The 26,045-nt window shown below is 46.7% G+C and overlaps 1 protein-coding gene across 2 annotated transcripts in view; it reads right to left on the minus strand.

Moving 5' to 3' along the window:
* LOC141148369 (uncharacterized) overlaps positions 1-22,878 on the minus strand; it is a 111,223-nt gene extending 88,345 nt beyond the window's left edge. For both annotated transcript variants that reach the window (XM_073635785.1, XM_073635784.1), the window contains exons 1-2: positions 22,787-22,878; positions 14,588-14,725 (exon numbers count right to left, since the gene is read on the minus strand). In XM_073635785.1, coding sequence (XP_073491886.1) covers positions 14,588-14,593 — 6 coding nt within the window. In that variant the 5' untranslated portion in view covers positions 14,594-14,725; positions 22,787-22,878. The remainder of the gene's footprint in view (positions 1-14,587; positions 14,726-22,786) is intronic.
* Between the last annotated feature and the right edge of the window lie 3,167 nt (positions 22,879-26,045).

Genomic DNA, 26,045 nt, shown 5'->3' on the forward strand with positions numbered 1-26,045 from the left:
GGAGGAGGGAGGGATGCACTCTGGCACTTCAGCGCCCCCACCTCTGTGGCGCCCGGGTGCACTGCACCCCATGCACCCCGTCCAGGATCGGCCCTGTTCCCCTGCCGAGGAACCTTACACCTCTCAAAAGCTTTGCTTAAGGAAATGACAGCACCATAAATATTCTGCCCTTTTACCATGCCATACTGACAGTCTGTCAATAGTGCTGGAGAAAAACAATTCAACCTAGAAAATAATATTTTTGCCAGAATCTTCTGGTCTACATTCAAAAGGGCTATAGGCCTCCAGTTCTTGATGTCATTAGGTTCTTTACCCTTGAACAGCAGAACTAAGGATGATGCTCTCATGGATGGAGGCATCAGGTGTTTCTCCAAACAACTTTTAAACACATCCACCAGAATTGGAGCTAGGAGCTCTTTACATTTCTTATAAAATTCGGCTGTAATGCCATTGGGTCCTGGTGCCTTCTTTTGACGTAATTTATCAATAGCCTCCCTAACTTCCTCCACCGTTATGTCTGCTGTCAAAGGAGAAAAGTCCACATTAACAACAGGACCTAGAAACGCCTCTAAGAACTGTGCCAGCTTCTTCTTTTTCAAACCCTTTTTCCGAAACAATTCAGCATAGTATGATCTTACCACCCCCAGAATACCCTCCTGAGACTCCTGCAAAATCCCCTGGGAATCCTTCAGGCCCGTTATTAACTTTCTAGTCACCTTGTCCCTACAATTTTCAAAGGGATCAGGTGTCCCTGGGGATCCATAATCCCGTGCCAATAGTAGGGAGTTCTATCTGCTATATTGCTATTGACTTAGCTCAGATTTAATTGATCAAAGCAGCTGCCAACGCGGCCTCTTCCCTCGGCTCAATGGCATCAGTCACTCCTTCCATAGCCCCACCATGTCCTCCTGAGGAGTCCCCCGAACTGTTTGACAGTGTTGGGTACATGCTCCAGGATGTGCAAGGCGCTGCTGTCTCTGCACGTTATTCCAAAAGTTCTTTGATGTGGGCCTTTTTTGAGACGAGTGCATCAGATCCCACCGCTGCTATTTGCAGCATATGTCTCGAACGTATCTCGCGTGGCCAAAACATCACCCGCTTGGGCACCACATGCTTGACCAGACATATGTCGACCTGCCATGCAGTTCGTTGGTAAGCGTACCTAAAAGAACAACACCAAAGAACAAAGAGGACCTCTCCTTGCTCCTCATCAGCTGGGATCTCCAACCCCACTATACCTTCAGTCCTCTCTGAAACCTGCACTGAGAGGAATGAAGGTGTAGAATTAGGTGTGTCACAGCCAAGTACTTGCGGGAAATCTGCTATCAGTACACCAACGTCAGATTGTACCAGGCAAATTTCCCTGCCCCAGCTGCTGCACCGCCGAAAGAAGTTTGCTCCCAGCCATCCACATGCCTAGTGGTTGAATGCTAGCTTGGCTAAATTGCTAGCACTTCAACTGCTGCCTTTTCAGTTGGTAGACTCTGCCCCCTTCCATGAGTTTGTGGAATGTGTGGTTCCTCAGAGGCAGGTTCCCAAATGCCACTTTTGCTCATGGAATGCGATTCCGGCTCTCTACCGGCATGTGGAAGGCAATGTCTTGGCCTCGCTGGACAGGGCGGTCAGCGGTAAGGTGCATATTACCACTGACTCATGGTCCAGCAGGCATGGACAGGGACGTTACCTATCTTTCACGGTGCATTGGGTGACTCTGCTGGCAGCTGGGAAGGATGCAGGACAAGGTGCAGTAGTGTTGGAAGTTGTTCTGCCACCACGCCTCCAAAATGCTACTACTGGCGATTCTGACACACCTCTCTCCTTCTGTGCTTTGTCCTCGGAACCAGCGGTGCTCTGTAGGCGTTTAAGGGGCTACGCAAGTACGCAGGCAAAAAGATGCCATGCGGTGCTTGAGCTGGTGTGCTTGGGGGACAGGAGCCACACTGGGGCAGAGATTCTGTCAGCTCTGCAGGGGCAGGCTCAGAGGTGGTTGACGCCACACCAGCTTAAGGCAGGAATGGTGGTTTGCGACAATGGCACCAACCTCCTCTCCGCCCTCCGACAGGGACAACTGACACATGTGCCCAGTTTGGCTCACATCCTTAACTTGGTGGTGCAGAGGTTCTTGGGCAGGTACCGGGGCTTACAGGATGTCCTGAGGCAGGCCAGGAAAGTCTGTGTCATATAATGCCAGTGCTCAGCTGGATGACCTCCAAAAGGAATTTAACCTAACCAAGAACCGCCTAATCTGTGACATGCCCACGAGGTGGAACTCAACGTTGGCCATGCTGCAGCGGCTGCACATGCAGCAGAGGGCCATCAATGAGTACCTGTGCGACTATGGCACCAAGACAGGGTCAGGGGAGCTTGTTTTTTTTCCCCATGCTAGTGGGCCATGATCAGGGGTGCATGCACTGTCCTGTCACCATTTGAGGAGGCCACGAGGATAGTGAGCAGTGACAGTGCATGCATCAGTGACACTGTCCCTCTTGTCCACCTGTTGGAGCACACGCTGCATGGAATAATGGGCAGGGCATGGCACTTGAGGCAGAAAAGAGACAGGAAGAGGAGGACTTCCTTACCTCTCAAGGCCCCCTTTATCCAGACAGTGTTCCTGCGTGCCCGCCAATCACACAGGAAGAGGAGGAGGAGGATTGTGTCAGCATTGAGGTGGAGCCTGGCACTCAGCATCAGCAGCAGTCTTCAAGGCATCATTTACAGTCCCAAGAAATCCATGGACTTGTACGTGGCTGGGAGGAGGTGGCTGTGGATCATGTCGTCCTTAGTGACCCAGAGGACTTCGGACCGAATGCCTCAGCAAACCTACGCTGCATGGCCTCCCTGATCCTGCAAAGCCTGCAGAAGGATCCTCGTATTCGTGGTGTCAAGGAGAGGGATCATTACTGGCTGGCAACCCTCCTTGATCCATGTTATAAGTAGGGATGAGCCGAACACCCCCCTGTTCGGTTCGCACCAGAACATGCAAACAGGAAAAAAGTTAGTTCGAACACGCGAACACCGTTAAAGTCTATGGGACACGAACATGAATAATCAAAAGTGCTCATTTTAAATGCTTATATGCAAGTTATTGTCATAAAAACTGTTTGGGGACCTGGGTCCTGCCCCAGGGGACATGGATCAATGCAAAAAAAAGTTTTAAAAAGAGCCGTTTTTTTCAGGAGCAGTGATTTTAATAATGCTTAAAGTCAAACAATAAAAGTGTAATATCCCTTTTAAATTTTGTAGCTGGGGGGTGTCTATAGTATGCCTGTAAAGGGGCGCATGTTTCCCGTGTTTAGAACAGTCTGACAGCAAAATGACATTTCAAAGGAAAAAAAGTCATATGAAACTACTCACGGCTATTGAATTGCCGGTCCGACAATACACATAAAAGTTCATTGATAAAAACGGCATGGGAATTCCCCACAAGGGAAACCCGAACCAAAATTGAAAAAAAAAATGACATGGGGTCCCCCTAAATTCCATACCAGGCCCTTCAGGTCTGGTATGGATATTAAAGGGAACCCCGGCCAAAATAAAAAAAAAACGGCGTGGGGTCCCCCCTAATAGTCCATACCAGACCCTTATCCAAGCACGCAACCTGGCAGGCCGCAGGAAAAGAGGGGGGACGAGAGAGCACCCCCCTACCATTTCACTAAAAAACTGTCAAAAATGTTAGAAATGACAAGAGACAGTTTTTGACAATTCCTTTATTTAAATGCTTCTTCTTTCTTCTTTCGTCTTTCTTCTATGTTCCTTCATCTTCTTCTTCTTCTGGTTCTTCTGGTTCTTCCACCGGTGTTCTCGTCCAGCATCTCTTCTCCTCGGGCCGCTCTGCATCCATGATGGCATGGAGGGAGGCTCACGCTCTTCTCTTCATCTTCTTCTCTTCTTCATCTTCTTCTCCAGGCCGCTGCGCATCCATGCTTGCATGGTGGGAGGCTCCCGCTGTGTGACGCGTCTCCTCTTCTGACGGTTCTTAAATAACGGGGGGGCCACCCGGTGACCCCGCCCCCCTCTGACGCACGGGACATGACGGGACTTCCCTGTGGCATTCCCCGTGACGTCACAGGGAAGTCCCGTCAAGTCACTGTGCGTCAGAGGGGGGCGGGGTCACCGGGTGGCCCCGCCGTTATTTAAGAACCGTCAGAAGAGGAGACGCATCACACAGCGGGAGCCTCCCACAATGCCAGCATGGATGAGGAGCGGCCCGGAGAAGAAGATGAAGAAGAGAAGAAGATGAAGAGAAGAAGATGAAGAAGAGAAGAAGATGAAGAGAAGAGCGGGAGCCTCCCTCCATGCCATCATGGATGCGGAGCGGCCCGAGGAGAAGGGATGCTGGACGAGAACACCAGTGGAAGAACCAGAAGAAGAAGAAGATGAAGGAAGATAGAAGAAAGAAGAAGAAGATGAAGGAGGATAGAAGAAAGAAGAAGCATTTAAATAAAGGAATTGTCAAAAGCTGTCTCTTGTCAATTTTAACATTTTTGACAGTTTTTTAGTGAAATGGTAGGGGGCCGGGATCTGGGGGTCCCTTTGTTAAAGGGGGCTTCCAGATTCCGATAAGCCCCCCGCCCGCAGACCCCCACAACCACCGGCCAGGGTTGTGGGGATGAGGCCCTTGTCCTCATCAACATGGGGACAAGGTGTTTTGGGGGGCTACCCCAAAGCACCCTCCCAATGTTGAGGGCATGTGGCCTGGTATGGTTCAGGAGGGGGGGCGCTCTCTCGTCCCCCCCTCTTTTCCTGCGGCCTGCCAGGTTGCGTGCTCGGATAAGGGTCTGGTATAGATTTTTGGGGGGACCCCACGCCGTTTTTTTTTTTTTAAATTTTGGCGCAGGGTTCCCCTTAAAATCCATACCAGACCTGAAGGGCCTGGTGTGGAATTTAGGGGGACCCCCACGTCATTTTTTTTTTTATTTTGGTTCGGGGTTCCCCTGTGGGGAATTCCCATGCCGTTTTTATCAATGAACTTTTATGTGTATTGTTGGACCGGCAATGCAATAGCCGCGAGTAGTTTTAAATGACTTTTTTTCCTTTGAAATGTCATTTTGCTGTCAGACTGTTCTAAACATGGGAAACATGCGCCCCTTTACAAGCATACTATAGACACTCCCCAGCTACGAAATTTAAAGGCATATTACACTTTTATTGTTTGACTTTAAGCATTATTAAAATCACTGCTCCTGAAAAAACGGCCGTTTTTAAAACTTTTTTTGCATTGATCCATGTCCCCTGGGGCAGGACCCAGGTCCCCAAACACTTTTTATGACAATAACTTGCATATAAGCCTTTAAAATTAGCACTTTTGATTTCTCCCATAGACTTTTAAAGGGTGTTTCGCGGCATTCGAATTTGCCACGAACACCCCAAATTGTTCGCTGTTCGGCGAACTTGCGAACAGCCGATGTTCGAGTCGAACATGAGTTTGACTCGAACTCGAAGCTCATCCCTAGTTACAAGGGTAAGGTTGCGGACCTTATCTTACCGTTGCAGAGGGAGCAGAGGATGAAACATCTTCGGGAGGCTTTGCAGAAAGGTGGATGGATCACTGGTCAAAAGCTTGCACAGTATGCAATTGAGCTACTGGCCTGTCCTGCATCCAGAGTTCTTTCGGAACGCACATTCAGTGCTGCTGGAGGCTTTGTAACCAATCATAGGGTGCACCTGTCCACCGACTCGGTCGATTGACTAACCTTCATAAAAATGAATCAGTCTTGGATCACCACCAGCTACCAAGCACCTGATGCTGATGTAACCGAATAATTTTTTTTGAAATTTCAGATCCCTTCAAGACTGCCTGTGCTGATGCTGAGTGACTATCCTGTTATGCTGAGTGACTATCCTCTTCCTCCTCAATTTTCATGCTGATATCTTGTAAGAACATTTTTGGTTCTGGGCACCGCCACCAGTGGCTAGGGCCCTGTTTAAGAGGGGCATATAATTACAATTTTTGATGCAATACTTTGCAGCAGGGCTCATTCCTGCACTCCAACTAGAGTATCTGTGAGGGGTTGCAGTGTTGTGGCACCAGTGCCTAAGGCCCAATTTTTCTGCCCCTGTTCAACAGGGACATGTAATTAAAATTCTTGATCTAATATTTCACAGCAGGGCCCATTCCTGCGCCCACCAAGATTAACTGTGAGGGCTTACAGTGTTGTGGCAACACCACCACCAAAGGCCCAATTTTTCTGCCCCTGTTCGACAGTGACATGTAATTACAATTCTTGATATAATATTTCACAGCAGGGCCCGTTCCAGCGTAACCCGTAAGCCCGTAAGAGTGACTGTAAAGACTTACAGTGTTGTGGCACCAGCACCAGCACCACCACCACCACCACCACCACCACCAAAGGCCCAATTTTTCTACCACTATCATCTGTGAGGGGATGCAGTGTTGTGGCACCAGTGCCTAAGGCCCAATTTTTCTGCCCCTGTTCAACAATGGCATGTAATTACAATTCTTGATCTAATATTTCACAGAAGGACCCGTTCCTGCGCCCACCAAGAGTAACTGTGAGGGCTTACAGTGTTGTGGCAACACCAACACCTAAGGCCCCAATTTCTGCAGAGTATATAGGGCAGGCCCCTACTTTCAGACATCCAACTTATAAACGACTCCTACTTCCAAACGGAAGGAGACAACAGGAAGTGAGATGAAATCTACCCCTAGGAAGGGAAATACTCTCCTGTAAGAGTTAATATGGGAAAAACGTGTCTCCTCTACAGTGATGCTTTATCACCAATCCTTGTTTCACTAAAAATCCCAAATTTTCAAAAAACATTTGTCATTGGGACAGAAAGTGAGGTGAAATCTTCTGAAGAGGTGCACATACAGCAAAACAAATGTCACAGGGGTGATAACCCTTCCCTATGTTTTCCAAAAAGCTTAGAAATAGATTTTTTTGGCTGGAGCTACAATTTAAAAATGTACCAGTTCAAAATTACAAACAGATTCTACTTAACAACAAACCTACAGTCCCTGTCTTATTTGCACCGCCTGTATACTGCTGTTCAGAGTATATAGGGCCTGTGGGCCCCACGCCTTTCCTTTTTTTAATATGGGTGTGGGGTTCCCCTTAATATCCATACAAGACCCAAAGGGCCTGGTAATGGACTGGGGGGGGTACCCATGCCGTTTGTCTCACTGATTTTCATCCATATTGCTGGGACCCGACATTACATTAAAGCCACAAGCAGTTTTAAATGTTTAAAAATTTCATTTTGTGCAGGAACTGTTCTAAGCACGGGAAACACGCGCCACTTTACAGGCATACTATAGACACCCCCCAGGTACGATATTTAAAGAAATATTTCACTTTTTTTTCACTTTAAGCATCATTAAAATTACTGCTCCCGAAAAAACGGTAATTTTCAAACCTTGTTTTTCGCATTGATACATGTCCCCTGGGGCAGGACCCGGGTCCCCAAACCCTTTTTAGGACAATAACTTGCATTTTAGTCTTTAAAATTAGCTCTTTTGATTTTGAACGTTCAAGTCCCATAGACTTTAACGGGGTTCTAAAGTTTGCGCGAGCTTTCAGTCCGTTCTGGTGCAAACCTAACCGGGGGGTGTTCAGCTCATCCCTAATGATTAAATCTGACCACATTTCTCCTCTTAACCACTTCAGCCCCAGAACATTTTACCCCCTTCCTGACCAGAGCACTTTTTGCGATTCAGCACTGCATTGCTTTAACTGACAATTGCGCGGTCATGTGATGTTGCTCCCAAAAAATTGACGTCCTTTTTTCCCCAAAAATAGACCTTTCTTTTGGTGGTATTTGATCACCTCTGCGGTTTTTATTTTTGCGCTATAAACAAAAAAAGAGCAACCATTTTGAAAAAAACACAATATATTTTACTCTTTGCTATAATAAATATTCTACAAAAATATATAAAAAAAATATTTTTTTCCTCAGTTTAGGCCGATATGTATTCTTCTATATATTTTTGGTAAAAAAATCGCAATAAGCGTATACTGATTGGTTTGCGCAAAAGTTATAGTGTCTAAAAAATAAGGGATAGTTTTATGGCATTTTTATTATTCTTTTTTTTTTTTTTTACTAGTAATGGAGGCGATTTGTGATTTTTATTGGGTTTGCGACATTATGGCAAGCACATGGGACAATTTTGACACATTTTTGGGACCATTGTCATTAATACAGCGATCAGTGCTGTAAAAATGCATGTAAAAATGTCACATGTAAAAAAGGGGTTAACAATAGGGGGTGATCAAGGGGTTAATTGTGTTCCCTGTTTGTGTTTCTAACTGAAGAGGGGAGGGGACTGTGTAGGGAAAGAGCTAGATCGCTGTTCATACTCTGTATGAACAGACGATCTGTCACTTCTCCCCTCAGAGAACCGGAAACTGTGTGTTTACACACGCAGATCCCGGTTCTCTGTGTCTCAGCGGCGATCGTGGGAGCCTGGCGACTCGCAACGGCTCGGGGGGCATGCAGCGGGCACGCGCCCCTAGTGGCCGCAGGAAGCGACGTAACATAGCGACTTCACCCAGCCGTGCCATTCTGCCTCAGTAAAATTGCGGCGGCTGTTTGGCAAGTGGTTAAAGGCCTGACCAGTATAACTATTACTGGTGGAAAAAGAAGGGGCCCCACGGCTCCAGGCATTCCGAAGAGGGACATGACCAGATGGACCAGATTCCCTTGTGGAGCAGGTAGCGGATCCACCAAAGGGGGAAAGTCCTGAGGGTTATTCTGAACTGACTCCTCCATCGCTACATTCTCAGAGCTCTCAGACTGCTGATGACCCCATTCAGATATACCAGCATTAGTGTTAATAACATCAGAATTATTCACCACATCAATATTAGTGACATCATCACTGCACATCATATCATTGCTAGCAGCATTATTACCAGTTACCCCAGTGTTATTCCCACCATGAACACCAGTCCCCCCAGCATGGCTCCCACCAGGAGTACTAGTGTAAGCAGCACTGTTCTCACAATCCATGTGCTGGGAGTCCACCATGTCACTCCTCTGAGTCTCCTGTACTGTGAATGTCTGCTGGGTTAAACTGATGTTCCCACAGTCTCCCGAAGCTGGAAGCTCTGTCTGTGGGTGTGGGCTCAAATGCACGTCCTGGTCACGAATACTGGAAATGGGTAACCTGCTTACAAGCTTCCAGCAAGAAGGTCCAGAACCACCAGTCCAGGGTTGTGGAAGAGAGGCCCTTGTCCTCACCAACATGGGGCCAAGGTGCTTTGTCAGGCTTTGTGCATGATTGTCTCCTCTAAAGAACAGTCTACTGCTTGCACCACAGACATGGATTCTTAACCTCCTTAGCGGTATTCCAGAGTGTGGTTTGGGGTGTATTTTCAGTACCAAAAGCGGTAACCCCGAGCCACACTCGGGATCGCATCACAGGGTCCAGGCAAAGTTACTTACCTTGTCCCCAGGATTCTGCGATGTCTTCCCGCTGTGTGTGCGAGCCGTGTCCTCCGCCGGATCTATCACAGAGTCGAGCTCCATTCCCTGCGAGCATTGCGACGCACGGGGGAGGAGCACGGCGCCAAATTCAAAAAGTAAAAAAACACATTACACATATAGTACACTGTAATCTTACAGATTACATTACTGTATCAAATTATTTCACATCCCTTTTGTCCCTAATGCTTTGTCCAGTGCCCTGCATGCAGTTTTATGTTATATATACTGTTCTTTCTGCCTGGAAACTGGAGATTGTCCATAGCAACCAAAAAGTGTCCCTTTACGTCAAAAGTGGTTTTAGACCAGCTATAAAACAGTGATAATAAATTAGAATCACTTGCAGAATTGAGCGATAGTGATTTGTAGGAGATCCGTCATCAAACACTGAAAGTAATGACAGCGACAATTCTGCAGCTGAGCAAATTTCAGTGTTTTTGATTTGATTACATTATTGAATAATTTATTTATTATTATATTATTATATGTTATAATTATTTATAGTTTATTTATTATATTATAATTTATGATTTCGTGCTTCAAACTTTATCATACCCGGGATGTCTACTAGACTCTTGTTTGGACAGATTTAAGTGAGTTATTACTAATGCCGCGTACACACGAGCGGACTTTTCGACCGGACTAGCCTGACGTACTTTCCGAATGAACGGACTTGCCTACCCACGATCACAATAAAGTCCGACGGATTCGACCGTGGTGACGTACGATCGGACTAAAACAAGGAAATTCATAGCCAGTAGCCAATAGCTGCCCTAGCGTCGTTTTTTTTTCCGTCGGACTAGCATACAGACGAGCGGACTTTTCGACTAGACTCGAGTCCATCGGAAAGATTTGAAACATGTTCCAAATCTAAAGTCCGTCTGATTTTCAACCAAAAAAGTCTGCTGCAGGTCCGATGAAGCCCACACATGGTCGAATTGTCCGTCGGACCAGTCCGGTCGAAAAGTCCGCTTGTGTGTACGCGGCATTAGAATTACAGGCCTACAATATAAAACGTCAATTTTCCATGCAAAACAATTGTACCGCTTTGAGCATCAAAAATCTGAAATAATCATACCGCCAGGGAGGTTAAGAGGAGTACTGAGGTTGGGCGCTGGGATATTTTCAGGAAGCTATGTAGAGCACCCTGCCGGCCTCTCCCACCAGCCATTGTCTGCCTGCATTGCATAGAGAAGCAGAGAGACCTAGAGTCTAAAATAAGGTATGTAACAGTGGCGGCTGGTGCTCAAAATTTTTGGGGGGGCACAAACAAACTGAAAAATTCTGAAAAAAAACCCCATCAATTGCAGCCTCGCTTTGCCCATCAAACGCAGCCACTGTACCCAACGCAGCCACTGTGCCCATCTAACGATGCCACTGTACCAAACGCAGCCACTGTTCCATCAAACGCTGCCACTGTGCCCATCAAACGCTGCCACTGTGCCCATCAAACGCTACCACTGAGCCCATCAAACGCTGCCACTGTGCCCATCAAAAGCTGCCACTGTGCTCATCAAATGCAGCCACGGTGCCCATCAAACGCTGCCACTGTGCCCATCAAACGCTACCACTGTACCATCAAACGCTGCCACTGAGCCCATCAAAAGCTGCCACTGTGCCCATCAAAAGCTGCCACTGTGCTCATCAAATGCAGCCACTGTGCCCATCAAACGCAGCCACTGTGCCCATCAAATGCTGCCACTTTGCCCATCAAATGCTGCCACTTTGCCCATCAAATGCTGCCACTGTGCCCATCAAATGCTACCACTGTGCCCCAAATGTTGCAACTGTACTCATCAAATGCTACCACTGTGCCACAAAAGTTGCCACTGTGCCCCAAGTGTTGCCACTGTGCCCATTAAATGCTGCCACTGTGCCCCAAATGCTGCCACTGTGCCCCAAGTGCTGCCACTGTGCCCCCCGCCATCTGCTCGGCACTTACCTTTTCCGGGTGGGCAGCGGGTGACGGCGGCAGGCGACGAGCGGTGTCCTCCATTTCTTCCCCGACCCGATGTCCTCTCCCACCCTCTCCTCCTCTGCTATGATTGGACGCCTGATAGGCGTCCAATCACAGCGCCTGTCATTTCAGCCAAACAGGTAACAGGTAACACAGACCCGGCAACCTGATTGGCTGAGAGGTGGTTCAATGTTAGCAAAGCGAATTCCTTCGCTTTGCTAACATACAGCTGAGTGAGAAGCGAACGCACAGCGTTGCGCCCGCTTCTCACATTTTTTCTTCTATAGTACTTTATTTTCTCCCCCTGAATACAGCTCATGCTGATCAGAAGGAAAGTAAGCCTTGGTGCGGAGTCATGTTCCTGAGGTAGTTTGGGGATAAATGCCTCTTATAGGTAAGTAAATGTGTCATAAGTTTACATACCCCTGTATTATGTTATTCTGGCTGTCTTCAGTTTATTTTCACCTGGTGATCCCGCCAGTAACACACTTCCTATCCCAGAGTGACAACACGTCCTCACTGTACTGTATGCATGGAGGAGCAGTGTTGTCACCCTAGGCTGCTCCCCTAATGGACTACAAACATGTCCTCCTCTCCTTATCTCTGTTATATGGGGGGGGGGAGGGATTTGTAATTACAACAGATAGCTGGTAAAGAAGAGAATGTTGCTTTATATATCAGCATGCAGAAGGTGTCAAGGACACTGCATTTCTGGCAGGATCAGCTGATATTTTTTGTATTTGCTGAAAATGAATTTAGCCTAAAAAAAGGAAAACTAATGCAGCCACCATATTTAAGGATTGGTAAGATGCAATATACGACATTTCTGTTCTTGGCGTTAGACACACTTTAACTACTTGCCAACCGTGCTATAGCTGAATGATGGCTAGTTCTGGGACATTGCGGGGCGCGGGCTCTGTGCTCCGGATACTGCTGATCACCTATTGAGGTAAATAGTCAATCAGTGGCTCTTTACCACATGATCAGCTGTGTCCAATCACAGCTAATCACAGATGTAAACAGGAGCTGGTTATCGGAACTCCTTTCCTGAGCTAACAGCCTGAGGAGGGAAGAGAGCCCATAAGCGGCTTGTGTTAAAGGGACACGTACACTGATTATCAGTGCAGTCCCAACAGTGCCCACCAGTGCTGCCAATCAGTGCCCATCAGTGCTGCCTACCACTGTCCACCATTGCTGCCTACCATTGCCCATCAGTGCCACCTACCAGTGCCCCCTATAAGTGCCACCTATCAGTGGAGCCTCATCAGTGCCCACAAGTACCGCCCATCAGTGCCACCTACCAGTGCCCCCTATAAGTGCCACCTATCAGTGGAGCCTCATTAGTGCTCACAAGTACCGCCCATCAGTGCCACCTACCAGTGGAGCCTCATCAGTGCCCACAAGTGCCGCCCATCAGTGCCACCTACCAGTGCCCCCTATAAGTGCCCATAAGTGCCACCTATCAGTGCAGCATATCAGTGCCCATCAATGCCCATCAGTGCTTTCTCATCAGCAGTGTCAATTTTGGTGGCAAATTTCGATTTAGTTTTAGTCTTAGGACTAAAATGGCATTTTAGTTTTAGTCCCATTTTAGTCTTCTGCAATTGTTTTAGTTTTAGTCGTCTAAATCGCCAGTACATTTTCGTCGACTAAAACTAATTTTAGTCATCTAAAAACTAATGGGTATAATTAAATTGTAATGCATTAGTTACCATTTCTCTCCAATTTCCAAACTCATTATATACTGCTGGAGTGAAAAATCTCATATATTATTTATTATGGTATTGAGGTATGAACATGCACTACAGACCAGTGTTCATTTTGAAGTCAAATTTCAAATTAGTTTTAGTCATATGCCGCGTACACACAACCGGTTTTGCCGTCGAAATAAACTCCGAAGGTTTCTCCAACGGATCTCTGACGGAATTCCATTCAAGCGGTCTTGCCTACACACGGTCAACCCAAAGCCCGACCATCTAGAACGCGGTGACGTACAACACGTACTACGGGACTAGAAAAAGGAAGTTCAATAGCCAGTAGCCAATAGCTTCCGTCTCGTACTTGCTTCAGAGCATGCGTTGTTTTTGGTCCGTCGGAACAGCATACAGACGAGCGGTTTTCCCGATAGGAGTTGGTTCCCTCGGAATTCTATTTAGAACATGTTCCATTTCTAGGTCCGTCAGAATTTTCGAAAAAAAGTCCGATGAGGCCCACACACGATCGGAATAGACGATGAAAAGCTTCCGTCTGACTTTTTCTGTCAGACATTCCTCTTGTGTGTACAGGGCATTAGTCTTTTGACTAAAATGCCATTTTAGTTTTAGGGCTCTTTCACAGGGACGTGTCCATGTACGGAGCCCGCTCTGCTCAGCGGGGGGTGGCACCGTGGACCCCCGCTGGGCAGGCAGATGACAGGTCTGTCTCTGCACACTGTGCAGAGACAGACCTGTCAGAGCGCCACTCTCCTCTATGGGGGACCGTAGAGTCCGTCGTCACCCGATCCGATCCGCAGATGGATGGAAAAGTAGGGTTTTCCTCCGTCGCACTTTTTTGGATCGGAGCGGGTCGGATGTCAGCGGACATGTCACCACTGACATCTGTCCCTCCATAGACCTCTACCTGCCTAAAAAACTGACAGGCGGACCTGAACGGATCGTTCGTGTGAAAGAGGTCTTAGTCGTATTTTAGTCATCTCAATTGTTTTACTTTTTAGTCGTATTTTAGTCGACTAAAATAGTATTCATTTAGTCGACTAAAATGTTTTAGTCGTTTTAGCCGACAAAATGAATACTGCTCATCAGTGCCCATCAGTGCAGCTTATCAGTGCTGCCTCATCAGGGCACATCAGTGAAGGAGAATAATTACCTGTTTGCAAACTTTAATAACAAACTATGAAAAAAGTTTTTTTTTTTTTTTTTCAAATGTTTCGGTCTATGTTCAATTGTTTAGCAAAACATAGAAAAAACCCAGCAATGATTAAATACCACCAAAAGGAATCTCTATTTGTGTGAAAACATGATAAAAATGTCATATGTGTACAGTGTAGCATGACCGCGCAATTGTCATTCAAAGTGCGACAGCGCTGAAAGCTGAAAATTGGCCTGGGCAGGAAGGGGGTGAGTGGTTAGTAGTGGTGAGTAGGCAAGTGGTTAAATTGTGGTTATGGAGAGCATATTGAACACTTACCTCCATTGTGATGAGGGAAATCACTCGTCTGCTGTACAGATGGTATCACTTGTCTAATCTGGTAATTCAGAGATTTTGTTTGCTGTTCCGTTGAAGGTTCAAATTTCCCGCTTCCCCAGCAGTGTCACAGGATTCTCACTGTCATGCAACCAATAGGAACAAGAGAAAATAGACATGAAGATCAGTCACCTGTAGCATGCACCCCCCTGTCCTTGTCATTGTGTAATAATATGATTATAGCAGAACCTAAAGCTGAGAACCCGACTCCATCCTTTCCAGGCAGATATATAGAAGACCCATTAACCACTTCACCTCCCTGAACATACAATGTACACCCAGAGAGTGAAGGGTGATAAACAAGCCCATGACTGCAGCCACTGATAGTGATGGACAGATCTTGTTTAGGATTAGGGGCTCTTTCACACTGTTGGGGGAGAGGGAGAGGCAGTAAAAGTGGGCAGTTGAGCTGAGGTTTTATCACCCACCTGACCTCCCATCTAAATACACGTAGGGCTAGTTTACACTTTGCTTCAAAACAAGGCTTCGGACACACATTGTTAATGCTCTCATAGTTGCCAACAGTCCCGATTTTCCCGGGACAATCCCGATTTTGGGACCCTCGTCCCGATTTGAGGCTGTGCCGAATTGGGATTTTCCATAGGGAAAATCGGGAATGTTGTTTTTTTTATTTTTGGAGCAGCTGGCTCCAGCAAAATGGCGGCCGGCGCCGCCGCTCGATCTAGTGTTGAGTAAGTGGAGAGGAAGGGGGCTCGATCCGTGCAGCCAATGAATCAGCTTTTTTAGCTGCACGGCCCCTCCCCTCTCCACTGAAGCAGAAGACACGGTGCCGCCGTCACCGTGTCTTGCTGAAATGTTCCCCAGCCCCGTACTGAGCAAGCGCTACGTCTGCGCAGGACAGGGGGTCCTTACTTGCCGAGGGGAACTTTCTCAGCAGAACACCGGCCGCTCCTGCACTGAGCGGGGGGGTGGCTGCATTGAGGGGGGGTCTGCACTAATAGAGGGGGGGTCTGCACTAATAGAGGGGGGTCTGCACTGAGAGGGGTCTGCACTAATTGAGGGGGGTCTGCACTAATAGAGGGGGGGCTGCACTGAGGGGGCTGCACTAATAGAGGGGGGTCTGCACTGAGGGGGGCTGCACTAATAGAGGGGGGGCTGCACTGAGGGGGGTCTGCACTAATAGAGGGGGGCTGCACTGAGGGGAGAGCTGCACTAATAGAGGGGGGTCTGCACTAATAGAGGGGGGTCTGCACTGAGGGGGGCTGCACTAATTGAGGGGGGGCTGCACTGAGGGGGGTCTGTACTAATAGAGGGGGGCTGCACTAATAGAGGGGGGGCTGCACTGAGGGGGGCTGCACTAATAGAGGGGGGCTGCACTGAAGGGGGTCTGCACTAATAGAGGGGGGGTCTGCACTGATGTAGGGGGTCTGCACTGATGGAGGGGGTCTGTACTGAGGGGGTCTGCACTGATGAAGGGGATCTGCACTGATGAAGGGGGTCTGCACTGATGAAGGGGATCTGCACTGATGGAGGGGGTCTGCACTGAGGGGGTCTGCACTGAGGGGGTCTGCACTGATGGAGGGGGTCTGCACTGAGGGGGTCTATACAGACTCTGCCGGGGGCACCTGATACAAGGACAGACTCTGCCGGGGGCACCTGATGCAAGGACAGACTCTGCCGGGGGCACCTGATGCAAGGACAGACTCTGCCGGTGGCACCTGACGCAAGGACAGACTCTGCCGGTGGCACCTGAGACTGAGTGACTGCTGCAGACACACACGGCTGCAGCATTCTCTCGTGAGACCTTCACCCTCCTCCATTTTTTGGACAGCACCCCACCAGGAGTTTACAAGTCAAAAGATCTCCCCTCCACCCAGCCAGTGACAGGTTCACGCCACCCCATAACCATTTATCTACTAACTTAAAGGAGAACCTACACACCATCTACTATCACATAGAACGCTTGAACGTGGACTGGTATGGAACACAGAAAATCGCATCTTCCATTTCAGGCCGCTTTTTCCAACTAGCCATCAAGATGATGTACATACTTTGGCCTACTGGCATATAGAGACTGCACCCTGGTTCTCAAATAGGCTCTGATGAAGAGGTCATCCTCGAAACGCGTTAGCCAACTCTAAGTACCTGCCTCAACATGGGCTCATGATATTCCTAACCCATTTTTAATTTTTCATGTCTTTTATATTTTGTCACCTGTTTGCATGATACGTAGTATTGGTATTATTCAACTGCTTTTATTTGCTCTTTATTTCCTCCGAAATAAATTTTATATGTTTTGATGTAAGCTTGATCACGCGCCCTTCATCCACCACTCTCCACTTAACCTGATGCAAGGACAGACTCTGCCGGGGGCACCTGATGCAAGGACAGACTCTGCCGGGCGCACCTGATGCAAGGACAGACTCTGCCGGGGGCACCTGATGCAAGGACAGACTCTGTGGGGGCACCTGATGCAAGGACAGACTCTGCCGGAGGCACCTGATGCAAGGACAGACTCTGCTGGTGGCACCTGATGCAAGGACAGACTCTGCTGGTGGCAGGCGACGTGGCTAGTGACACGCTCAGGGATCCCACTGATTCAGCATTATGTTGAGTTGAATGATTTCATTTTATATTACAATGTAATAATAGAAATAATGTGCTTCAATCAACCTGACACCATAACAACCATGGTGCCGGGATGATTGAAGCGTTAACACCAGGTGTTTGGAGTATCTTTATCTGCTGATTGTTAAACTTTCTAGAATACACATATTTCTATTGTGTAGGATCTGGGGCTGCTGTCCCGTCATTTCCCTCTCCCCCTTTCCCTCTCCATCCCTCATTCATCTCAGACTCTAACCACATCCTCTTGAGCCACGTCCATTTAAGCCACTTCCACCTTTCACGCAAGCCACACCCATTTTTCGATGCGGTGCGCTTTGGTAAGCCACGCCTACAAACGAATGCCCAGCCCCCTAATTATTGTACGGCTCCGCCTACAGCCATAAAAGTGTCCCACATATTTTTTTTGCAATGTTGCCAACTATGTGCTCTCCGGACGCCAGTCAAAGCTCCTGTCATTAAATACAATGGCTAGCTTACAGTCCTGTTTACACCTTGCTTTTGCTTCGCTTTAATGGTGCTTCAAAGTGTCTTCAAAGCCTCCATAGAAGTCTATGACAAAGCTCGCTTGAAGCCCCACCAAAGCCTCATCGAAGCCCCACCGAACCCTCATTAAAGCCCCATTGAAGCCTCAATGAAGCCTCATCAAAGCCCCACAAAGCCTAACCAAAGCCTCATGGAAACCTCATGGAAGCACCAAGCAAAAGCAAGGTGTAAACAGGACTATAAGCTAACCATTTTATTTAGTGATAGGGAGCTTTGACTGGCATTCAGAGAGCTTTAACAAAGTGTGTCCGAGGTTTTGTTTTGAGACAAGTGTAAACTAGCCCTTAAAGCTCTCTAAAGGTCAGTCAAAGCTCCTGTCAATAAATAAAATGGTTAGCTTACAGTCCTGTTCACACCTTGCTTTTGCTTTGCTTCAGCTTTACTTCAAAAATTATACCCCATGTCGCTTTAGTGGTGCTTCAAAGCCTCCATAGAACTCTATGATAAAGCACGCTTGAAGCACCTGTGGATTTTAAGAGGCTTTAATTCAGCTTTAACTTCACCTTGTTTTGGAGAAATTTCAAGTATGAGATATCCACACACACACAGGACAACTGCCAAGCTTCAACAAAGCTTCAGGCCGGGTTCACACCTATGCGAATTAGATGAGGGTTTCTCCGCATCCAATTCGCATAGCAGGAGAATGTGACTGGCTCCCTATGGAGCCGGTTCACATATCTCCGTTGCGGCTGCGGAGCGCACTGCACAGAAACGCTGTGCGTCTTTGGCTCCGTTTCAGGGCCGAATTCAGGCATAGAATCGCTCCTGTGTGATCCGCAGCGAGTTACAGTGTGAACCCGGCCTCAAAAGAGCATTACGAAAGTATCACCGACTCTTCATCGAAGCACTGTCGAAGCTTCACCGAATCTTCATTGAAGCACCACTAAAGCTTCATCAAAGCAACACCGAAGCTTCATCGAGCCAGCATGGTTCGATGGTTCGAACCGGCCGAGATTCAAACCGTGTATGGCCGGCCTAAGGCAAGCCATACAGTGCATCCAGAAAGTAATCACAGCGCTTTACTTTTTACACATTTTGTTATGTAGCAGCCTTATTCCAAAAATGGATTAAATTCATTATTTTCCTCAAAATTCTACAAACAATAACCCATAATGACAACGTGAAAGCAGTTTAGTTTGAAATATTTGCAAATTTATTAAAAATAAAAAACAGGGAAAAAAAATCCCATGTATATAAGTATCACAGTCTTTGCCATGACACTAACAATTGAGCTCAGGTCCTTCATGTTTCCACTGATCATCCTTGAGATGTTTCTGCAACTTGATTGGAGTCCACCTGTGGTAAATTCAGTGGATTGGACATGATTTGGAAAGGCTCACACCTGTCTATATAAGGTCCCACAATTACCAGTGCATGTCAGAGCACAAACCAAGCCATGAAGTCCATGGAATTGTCTGTAGACCTCCGAGACAAGATTGTATGGAAGCACAGATTGGGGGAGGGTACTGAATTTTATTTGCAGCATTGAAGGTCTCAATGAGCACAGTGGTCTCCATCATCCGTAAATGGAAGAAGTTTGGAACCACCTGGACTCTTCCTAGAGCGAGCTGCCTGGCCAAACTGAGTGATCGGGGGAGAAGGGCCTTAGTCAGGGAGGTGACCAAGAACCCGATGGTCACTCTGACAGATGTCCAGTGTTTCTCTGTGGAGAGAGGAAAACCTTCCAGAAGAATAACCATCTCTGCAGCACTCCACCAATCAGGCCTGTATGGTAGAGTGGCCAGACGGAACTAACTCCTCAGTAAAAGGCACATGACAGCCCATCTGGAGTTTGCCGAAAGGCACCTGAAGAACTCTGAGAAACAAAATTCTCTGGTCTGATGAAACAAATATTGAACTCTTTGGTCTAAATGGCAAGCGTCATGTCTGGAGGAAAACAGGCACCTCTCATCACCTGGCCAATACCATCCTTACAGTGAAGCATGGTGGTGGCAGCATCATGCTGTGGGGACGTTTTTCAGCAGCAGGACCTCCAGATCCTGGCCCCCTTAAAAAAATAAGTGTCCCGCAATGTCCATTCATCTTCTATTACGCCGCCCGAAAATCGAAAAAGCTGTTGCGTTTTTTTTGTGTTTTTTTTTACAGTCCGTCGGGCGGCGTGATAGAAGATGAATGGATATTGCGGGACATTTCTATTTTTTTAAGGGGGCCGGGATCTGGGGGTCCCCTTGTTAAAGGGGGCCTCCAGATTCCGATAAGCCCCCCGCCTGCAGACCCCCACAACCACCAGGCAAGGGTTTTGGGGATGAGGCCTTGTCCCCATCAACACGGGGACAAGGTGCTTTGGGGGGCTACCCCAAAACACCATCCCCATGTTGAGGGCATGTGGCCTGGTACGATTCAAGGGGGGGGGCTCTCTTGTCCCCCCCTCTTTTCCTGCGGCCTGCCAGGTTGCGTGCTCGGATAAGGGTCTGCTATGGATTTTGGGGAGACCCCTACACCATTTTTTAAAAAGAGTTGGTGCAGAGTTTTCCTTAATATCCATACCAGACCTGAAGGGCCTGGTATGGATTTTGGGGGGCCCCCACGCAATTTTTTTTTTAAATTTTGATTTGGGGTTCCCCTTAATATTCATTGCAGACCCAAAGGGCCTGGTAATGGACTGGGGGGAACCCATGCCGTTTTTTCAATGATTTTTCATCTATATTGCCGAGACCCGACAATTCATTACAACTGCGATCAGTTTTAAAATACTTTCTTTCCTTTAGAAATGTCATTTTGCTGTCAGACTGTTCTAAACACGGGAAACGTGCTACTTTACAGGCATACTATAGACACCCCCCAGGTACGAAATTTAAAGGAATATTTCATCTTTATTGTTTCACTTTAAGCATTATTAAAATCACTGCTCCCAAAAAAACGGCTGTTTTTAAAACTTCTTTTTGCATTGATCCATGTCCCCTGGGGCAGGACCCGGGTCCCCAAACACTTTTTATGACAATAACTTGCATATAAGCCTTTAAAATTTATGTTTTATAGCAGAAAGTAAAAAATATTGTTTTTTTTTTTTTTTTCAAAATTGTCGCTCTTTTTTTGTTTCTAGAACGACAATAAAAACCACAGAGGTGATCAAATACCACCAAAAGAAAGCTCTATTTGTGGGGAAAAGAAGACATCAATATTATTATTATTATTTATCTGGGTACAGCATGGCAGGACTGCGCAATTGTCAGTTAAAGTAACGCAGTGCCGTATCGCAAAAAATGGTCTGGTCACTAAGGGGGTAAATCTTCCAGGGCTGAAGTGCTTAAAGAGGAGCTCCAGGCTCCTTAGGAAAAAAAATTGAAGTCAACAGCTACAAATACTGTAGCTGCTGACTTAATATTAGGACACTTACCGGTCCAGGAATCCAGCATTGTCCACACCCCAGCCGATTTTTCAATCAGCTATCGGGTGCTGCCACCGCCATCTCTACAAAGGGAAACTGGCAGCGCAGCCTTGCGGCTTCACAGCCAGTTCCCTACTGCGAATGCGCGAAGTGCGCTGTGTTCTGTAAATAGGGGTGGCTGCGGGGGAAGGAGGGGGGGCGGAACTTCTGTCTGAGTTCACCGCGGCAAATTTAGCTGGAAGTGGGAGGGGGTACCTGTCAAAACCAGGTCCCCCCCCCAAAAAGGTGTCAAATGTGGCAGCGGATGGGGGAGGGGAGGCAGACAAGCGGAGTTTCCCCTTTTGGGTTGAGCTCCACTTTAAAAACAGACCAAGTTTGAGGGTCTCCCCCTTAGACTGGGGCTACCAGAACATGGTAACCTATTGAAGATTTCCCCTCTATTCTTGTTCTGGTGACACATTTTATATTCCCATCACTTTCTGTCTCAGAGATATCAGTGACCACAACAACTAAAGTAGATGAATCTCCCCAGTGGGGACACAAACATCAGTAAAAACCTGACACGGGTTTCAGCCCTCCTATACTCCAAAACAACAACAAAAGTTTTGGCTTACACTTTAACCGCTTGCCGACCAGTGCACGATGATATACGTCGGCACAATGGCACGGCTGCGCAAATTGGCGTACAGGTACGTCCCCTTTAAGAAGCGGCATTGTGGGCGCGCGCCCACCACGTGCTCCGTTACCGTGCCCGCAGGACCCGCGGAATCGATGTCCGCCGGGGTCCCGCGATTGTGTCACGGAGCCGCAGAACAGCCGCAGAAATGCCTTGTTTACATAGGAGATGCCTATGTAAACAAGGCATTTCTCTGTTCTAGCAACATGACAGAGATCTACTGCTCCCTGTCATCCAGTGATCTCTGTCATGTTCTAGTGAGCCCATCCCCCTTACACTTAGAACACACTGAGGGAACACAGTTAACCCCTTGATCGCCCCCTAGTGGTTAACCCCTTCCCTGCCAGTGTCATTTATACAGTAATCAGTGCATTTTTATAGCACTGATCGCTGTATAAATGACAATGGTCCCTAAATAGTGTCAAAAGTGTCCGTTGTGTCCGCCATAATGTCACAGTCATGCTAAAAATCGCAGATCACCTCCACTACTAATAAAAAAAAAATCATAATAAAAATGCCATAAATCTATCCCCTATTTTGTAGTCGCTATAACTTTTGTGCAAACCAATCAATATACGCTTATTGCGATTGATAATTTTTTACCAAAAGTATGTAGAAGAATACATATCGGCCTAAACTGAGGAAAGACATTTTTTTAAATATATTTTTTGGGGGATATTTATCATAGCAAAAAGTAAAAAATATTGTTTTTTTTTTTAAATTGTCGCTCTTTTTTTGTTTATAGCGAAAAAAATAAAAACCGCAGAGGTGATCAAATACCACCAAAAGAAAGCTCTATATGTAGGGAAAAAAAGACATCAATTTTGTTTGGGTGCCATGTCGCACGACTGCGCAATTGTCAGTTAAAGCGACGCAGTGCCGAATCGCAAAAAGTACTCTGGTCAGGAAGGGGGTAAATTCTTCCGGGGCTGAAGTGGTTAAATATACTTTACATTGTAGATATGAAAGCACATTGTGTACTCACCTTCCTCTGAGAGTGGACACGGCTTCTGTACTGTCACTTTCATTTCTCCTGATTTATAATCACGGAGCTCTTACCTGTTCTGCTGGTAGTTTGAATTTCCCGCTCACCCAGCAATGTCAGGGAAATTCCCCGCGTATTGCAGCCAATAAGAGTACAGAAGGAAACGATGAGACATAAAGAAGTTACATCTGCAGGCGGTTTATTCAGCAACACAATGTAAGGAATGAAGGTCTAAGGTTTAACAAGGGGACCTCCAGATCCCGGCCCCCTTAAAAAAATAAAAATGTCCTGTGATGTCCATTCATCTTCTATTACGCCGCCCGACAAATCGAAAAAGCTGTTGCGTTTTTTTTTTACGGTCCGTCGGGCGGCGTGATAGAAGATGAATGGACATTGCGGGACATTTTTATTTTTTTAAGGGGGCCGGGATCTGGGGGTCCCCTTGTTAAAGGGGGCCTCCAGATTCCGATAAGCCCCCGCCCACAGACCCCCACAACCACCAGGCAAGGGTTGTGGGGATGAGGCCTTGTCCCCATCAACACGGGGACAAGGTACTTTGGGGGGCTACGCCAAAGCACCATCCTCATGTTGAGGGCATGTGGCCTGGTACGGTTCAAGAGGGGGGGGCTCTCTTGTCCCCCCCTCTTTTCCTGCGGCCTGCCAGGTTGCGTGCTCGGATAAGGGTCTGCTATGTATTTTGGGGGGACCCCTACAACGTTTTTTAAAAAAGAGTTGGTGCAGAGTTTTCCTTAATATCCATACCAGACCTGAAGGGCCTGGTATGGATTTTGAGGGGCCCCCCACGCATTTTTTTTAAAATTTTGATTCGGGGTTCCCCTTAATATTCATTGCAGACCCATAGGGCCTGGTAATGGACTGGGGGGGAACCCATGCCGTTTTTTTCAATGATTTTTTATGTATATTGCCGAGACCCGACAATTCATTACAGCTGCGATCAGTTTTAAAATACTTTTTTCCTTTAGAAATGTCATTTTGCTGTCAGACTGTTCTAAACACGGGAAACATGTGCTACTTTACAGGCATACTATAGACACCCCCCAGGTACATTATTTAAAGGAATATTTCATTTTTATTGTTTCACTTTAAGCATCATTAAAATCACTGTTCCCGAAAAAACGTCTATTTTTAAAACCTTCTTTTTGCATTGATCCATGTCCCCTGGGTCAGGACTCAGGTCCCCAAACACTTTTTATGTCAATAACTTGCATATAAGCCTTTAAAATTAACACTTTTGATTTTTTTATGTTAGTGTCCCGACTCGAACACCGGGCTCATCCCTATTAGTGTCACTGGTCCCCAAAAAAGTGTCAAAAATGTCAGTTAGGTGTCCGATTCGTCCGCAACTGCAATGTCGCAGTCCCGCTAAAAATCGCCGATTGCCGCCATTGCGAGTAAAAAAAATTTAAAAATCCATAAAAATATCCTATCATTTGTAGACACTATAACTGTAAATTGATGAACAAATTTGATATATTTTTTTTAATATTATTATTGGATATGTTTTATAGCAGAAAGTAAAAAACATAAGTTTTTTTTTTTTTCTCAAAATTGTCGCTCTTTTTTTGTTTATAGAACGACAATAAAAACTGCAGAGGTGATCAAATACCACCAAAAGAAAGCTCTATATGTGGGGAAAAAAAGACATCAATTTTATCTGGGTGCAGCATGGCAGGACTGCGCAATTGTCACTTAAAGTAACGCAGTGCCGTATCGCAAAAAATGGCCTGGTCACTAAGGGGGTAAATCTTCCAGGGCTGAAGTGCTTAAAGAGGAGCTCCAGGCTCCTTAGGAAAAAAAAATTGAAGTCAACAGCTACAAATACTGTAGCTGCTGACTCTTAATATTAGGACACTTACCTGTCCAGGAATCCAGCATTGTCCACACCCCAGCCGATTTTTCAATCAGCTATCGGGTGCTATCACCGCCATCTCTACAAAGGGAAACTGGCAGCGCAGCCTTGCGGCTTCACAGCCGGTTCCCTACTGCGAATGCGCAAAGTGCGCTGTGTTCTGTGAATGGGGGTGGCTGTGAGGGAAGGAGGGGGGGGGGAACTTCTGTTTGAGTTCACCGCGGCAAATTTAGCTGGAAGTGGGAGGGGGTACCTGTCAAAACCAGGTCCCCCCCCCCTGAAAAGGTGCCAAATGTGGCAGCGGATGGGGGAGGGGAGGCAGACAAGCGGAGTTTCCCCTTTTGGATGGAGCTCCGCTTTAAAAACAGACCAAGTTTGAGGGTCTCCCCCTTAGACTGGGGCTACCAGAACATGGTAACCTATTGAAGATTTCCCCTCTATTCTTGTTCTGGTGACACATTTTATATTCCCATCACTTTCTGTCTCAGAGATATCAGTGACCACAACAACTAAAGAAGATGAATCTCCCCAGTGGGGACACAAACATCAGTAAAAACCTGACAGGGGTTTCAGCCCTCCTATACTCCAAAACAACAACAAAAGTTTTGGCTTACACTTTAACCGCTTGCTGACCAGTGCACGATGATATACGTCAGCACAATGGCACGGCTGTGCAAATGGGCGTACAGGTACATCCCCTTTAGGAAGTGGCATTGTTGGCGCGCGCCCACCATGTGCTCCGTGAGGACTCGCGGACTTAGGGTCCCACGATCGTGTCACGGAGCCGCAGAACAGCCGCAGAAATGCCTTGTTTACATAGGAGATGCATATGTAAACAAGGCATTTCTCTGTTCTAGCAACATGACAGAGATCTACTGCTCCCTGTCATCCAGTGATCTCTGTCATGTTCTAGTGAGCCCATCCCCCTTACACAATGAGGGAACACAGTTAACCCCTTGATCGCCCCCTAGTGGTTAACCCCTTCCCTGCCAGTGTCATTTATACAGTAATCAATGCATTTTTATAGCACTGATCGCTGTATAAATAGTGTCAAAAGTGTCCGCCATAATGTCGCAGTCATGCTAAAAATCGCAGATCGTCGCCATTACTAATAAAAAAAATCATAATAAAAATGCCATAAATCTATCCCGTTTTGTAGGCGCTATAACTTTTGTGCAAACCAATCAATATGCGTTTATTGCAATTGATAATTTTTTACCAAAAGTATGTAGAAGAATACATATCGGCCTAAACTGAGGAAAGACATTTTTTTTAATATATTTTTGGGGGATATTTATTATAGCAAAAAGTAAAAAATATTGTTTTTTTTTCAAAATTGTCGCTCTTTTTTTGTTTATAGCGCAAAAAATAAAAACCGCAGAGATGATC

Source organism: Aquarana catesbeiana, linkage group LG06 (genome assembly GCF_042186555.1).
Source record: "Aquarana catesbeiana isolate 2022-GZ linkage group LG06, ASM4218655v1, whole genome shotgun sequence".
Lineage (NCBI taxonomy): Eukaryota > Metazoa > Chordata > Amphibia > Anura > Ranidae > Aquarana > Aquarana catesbeiana.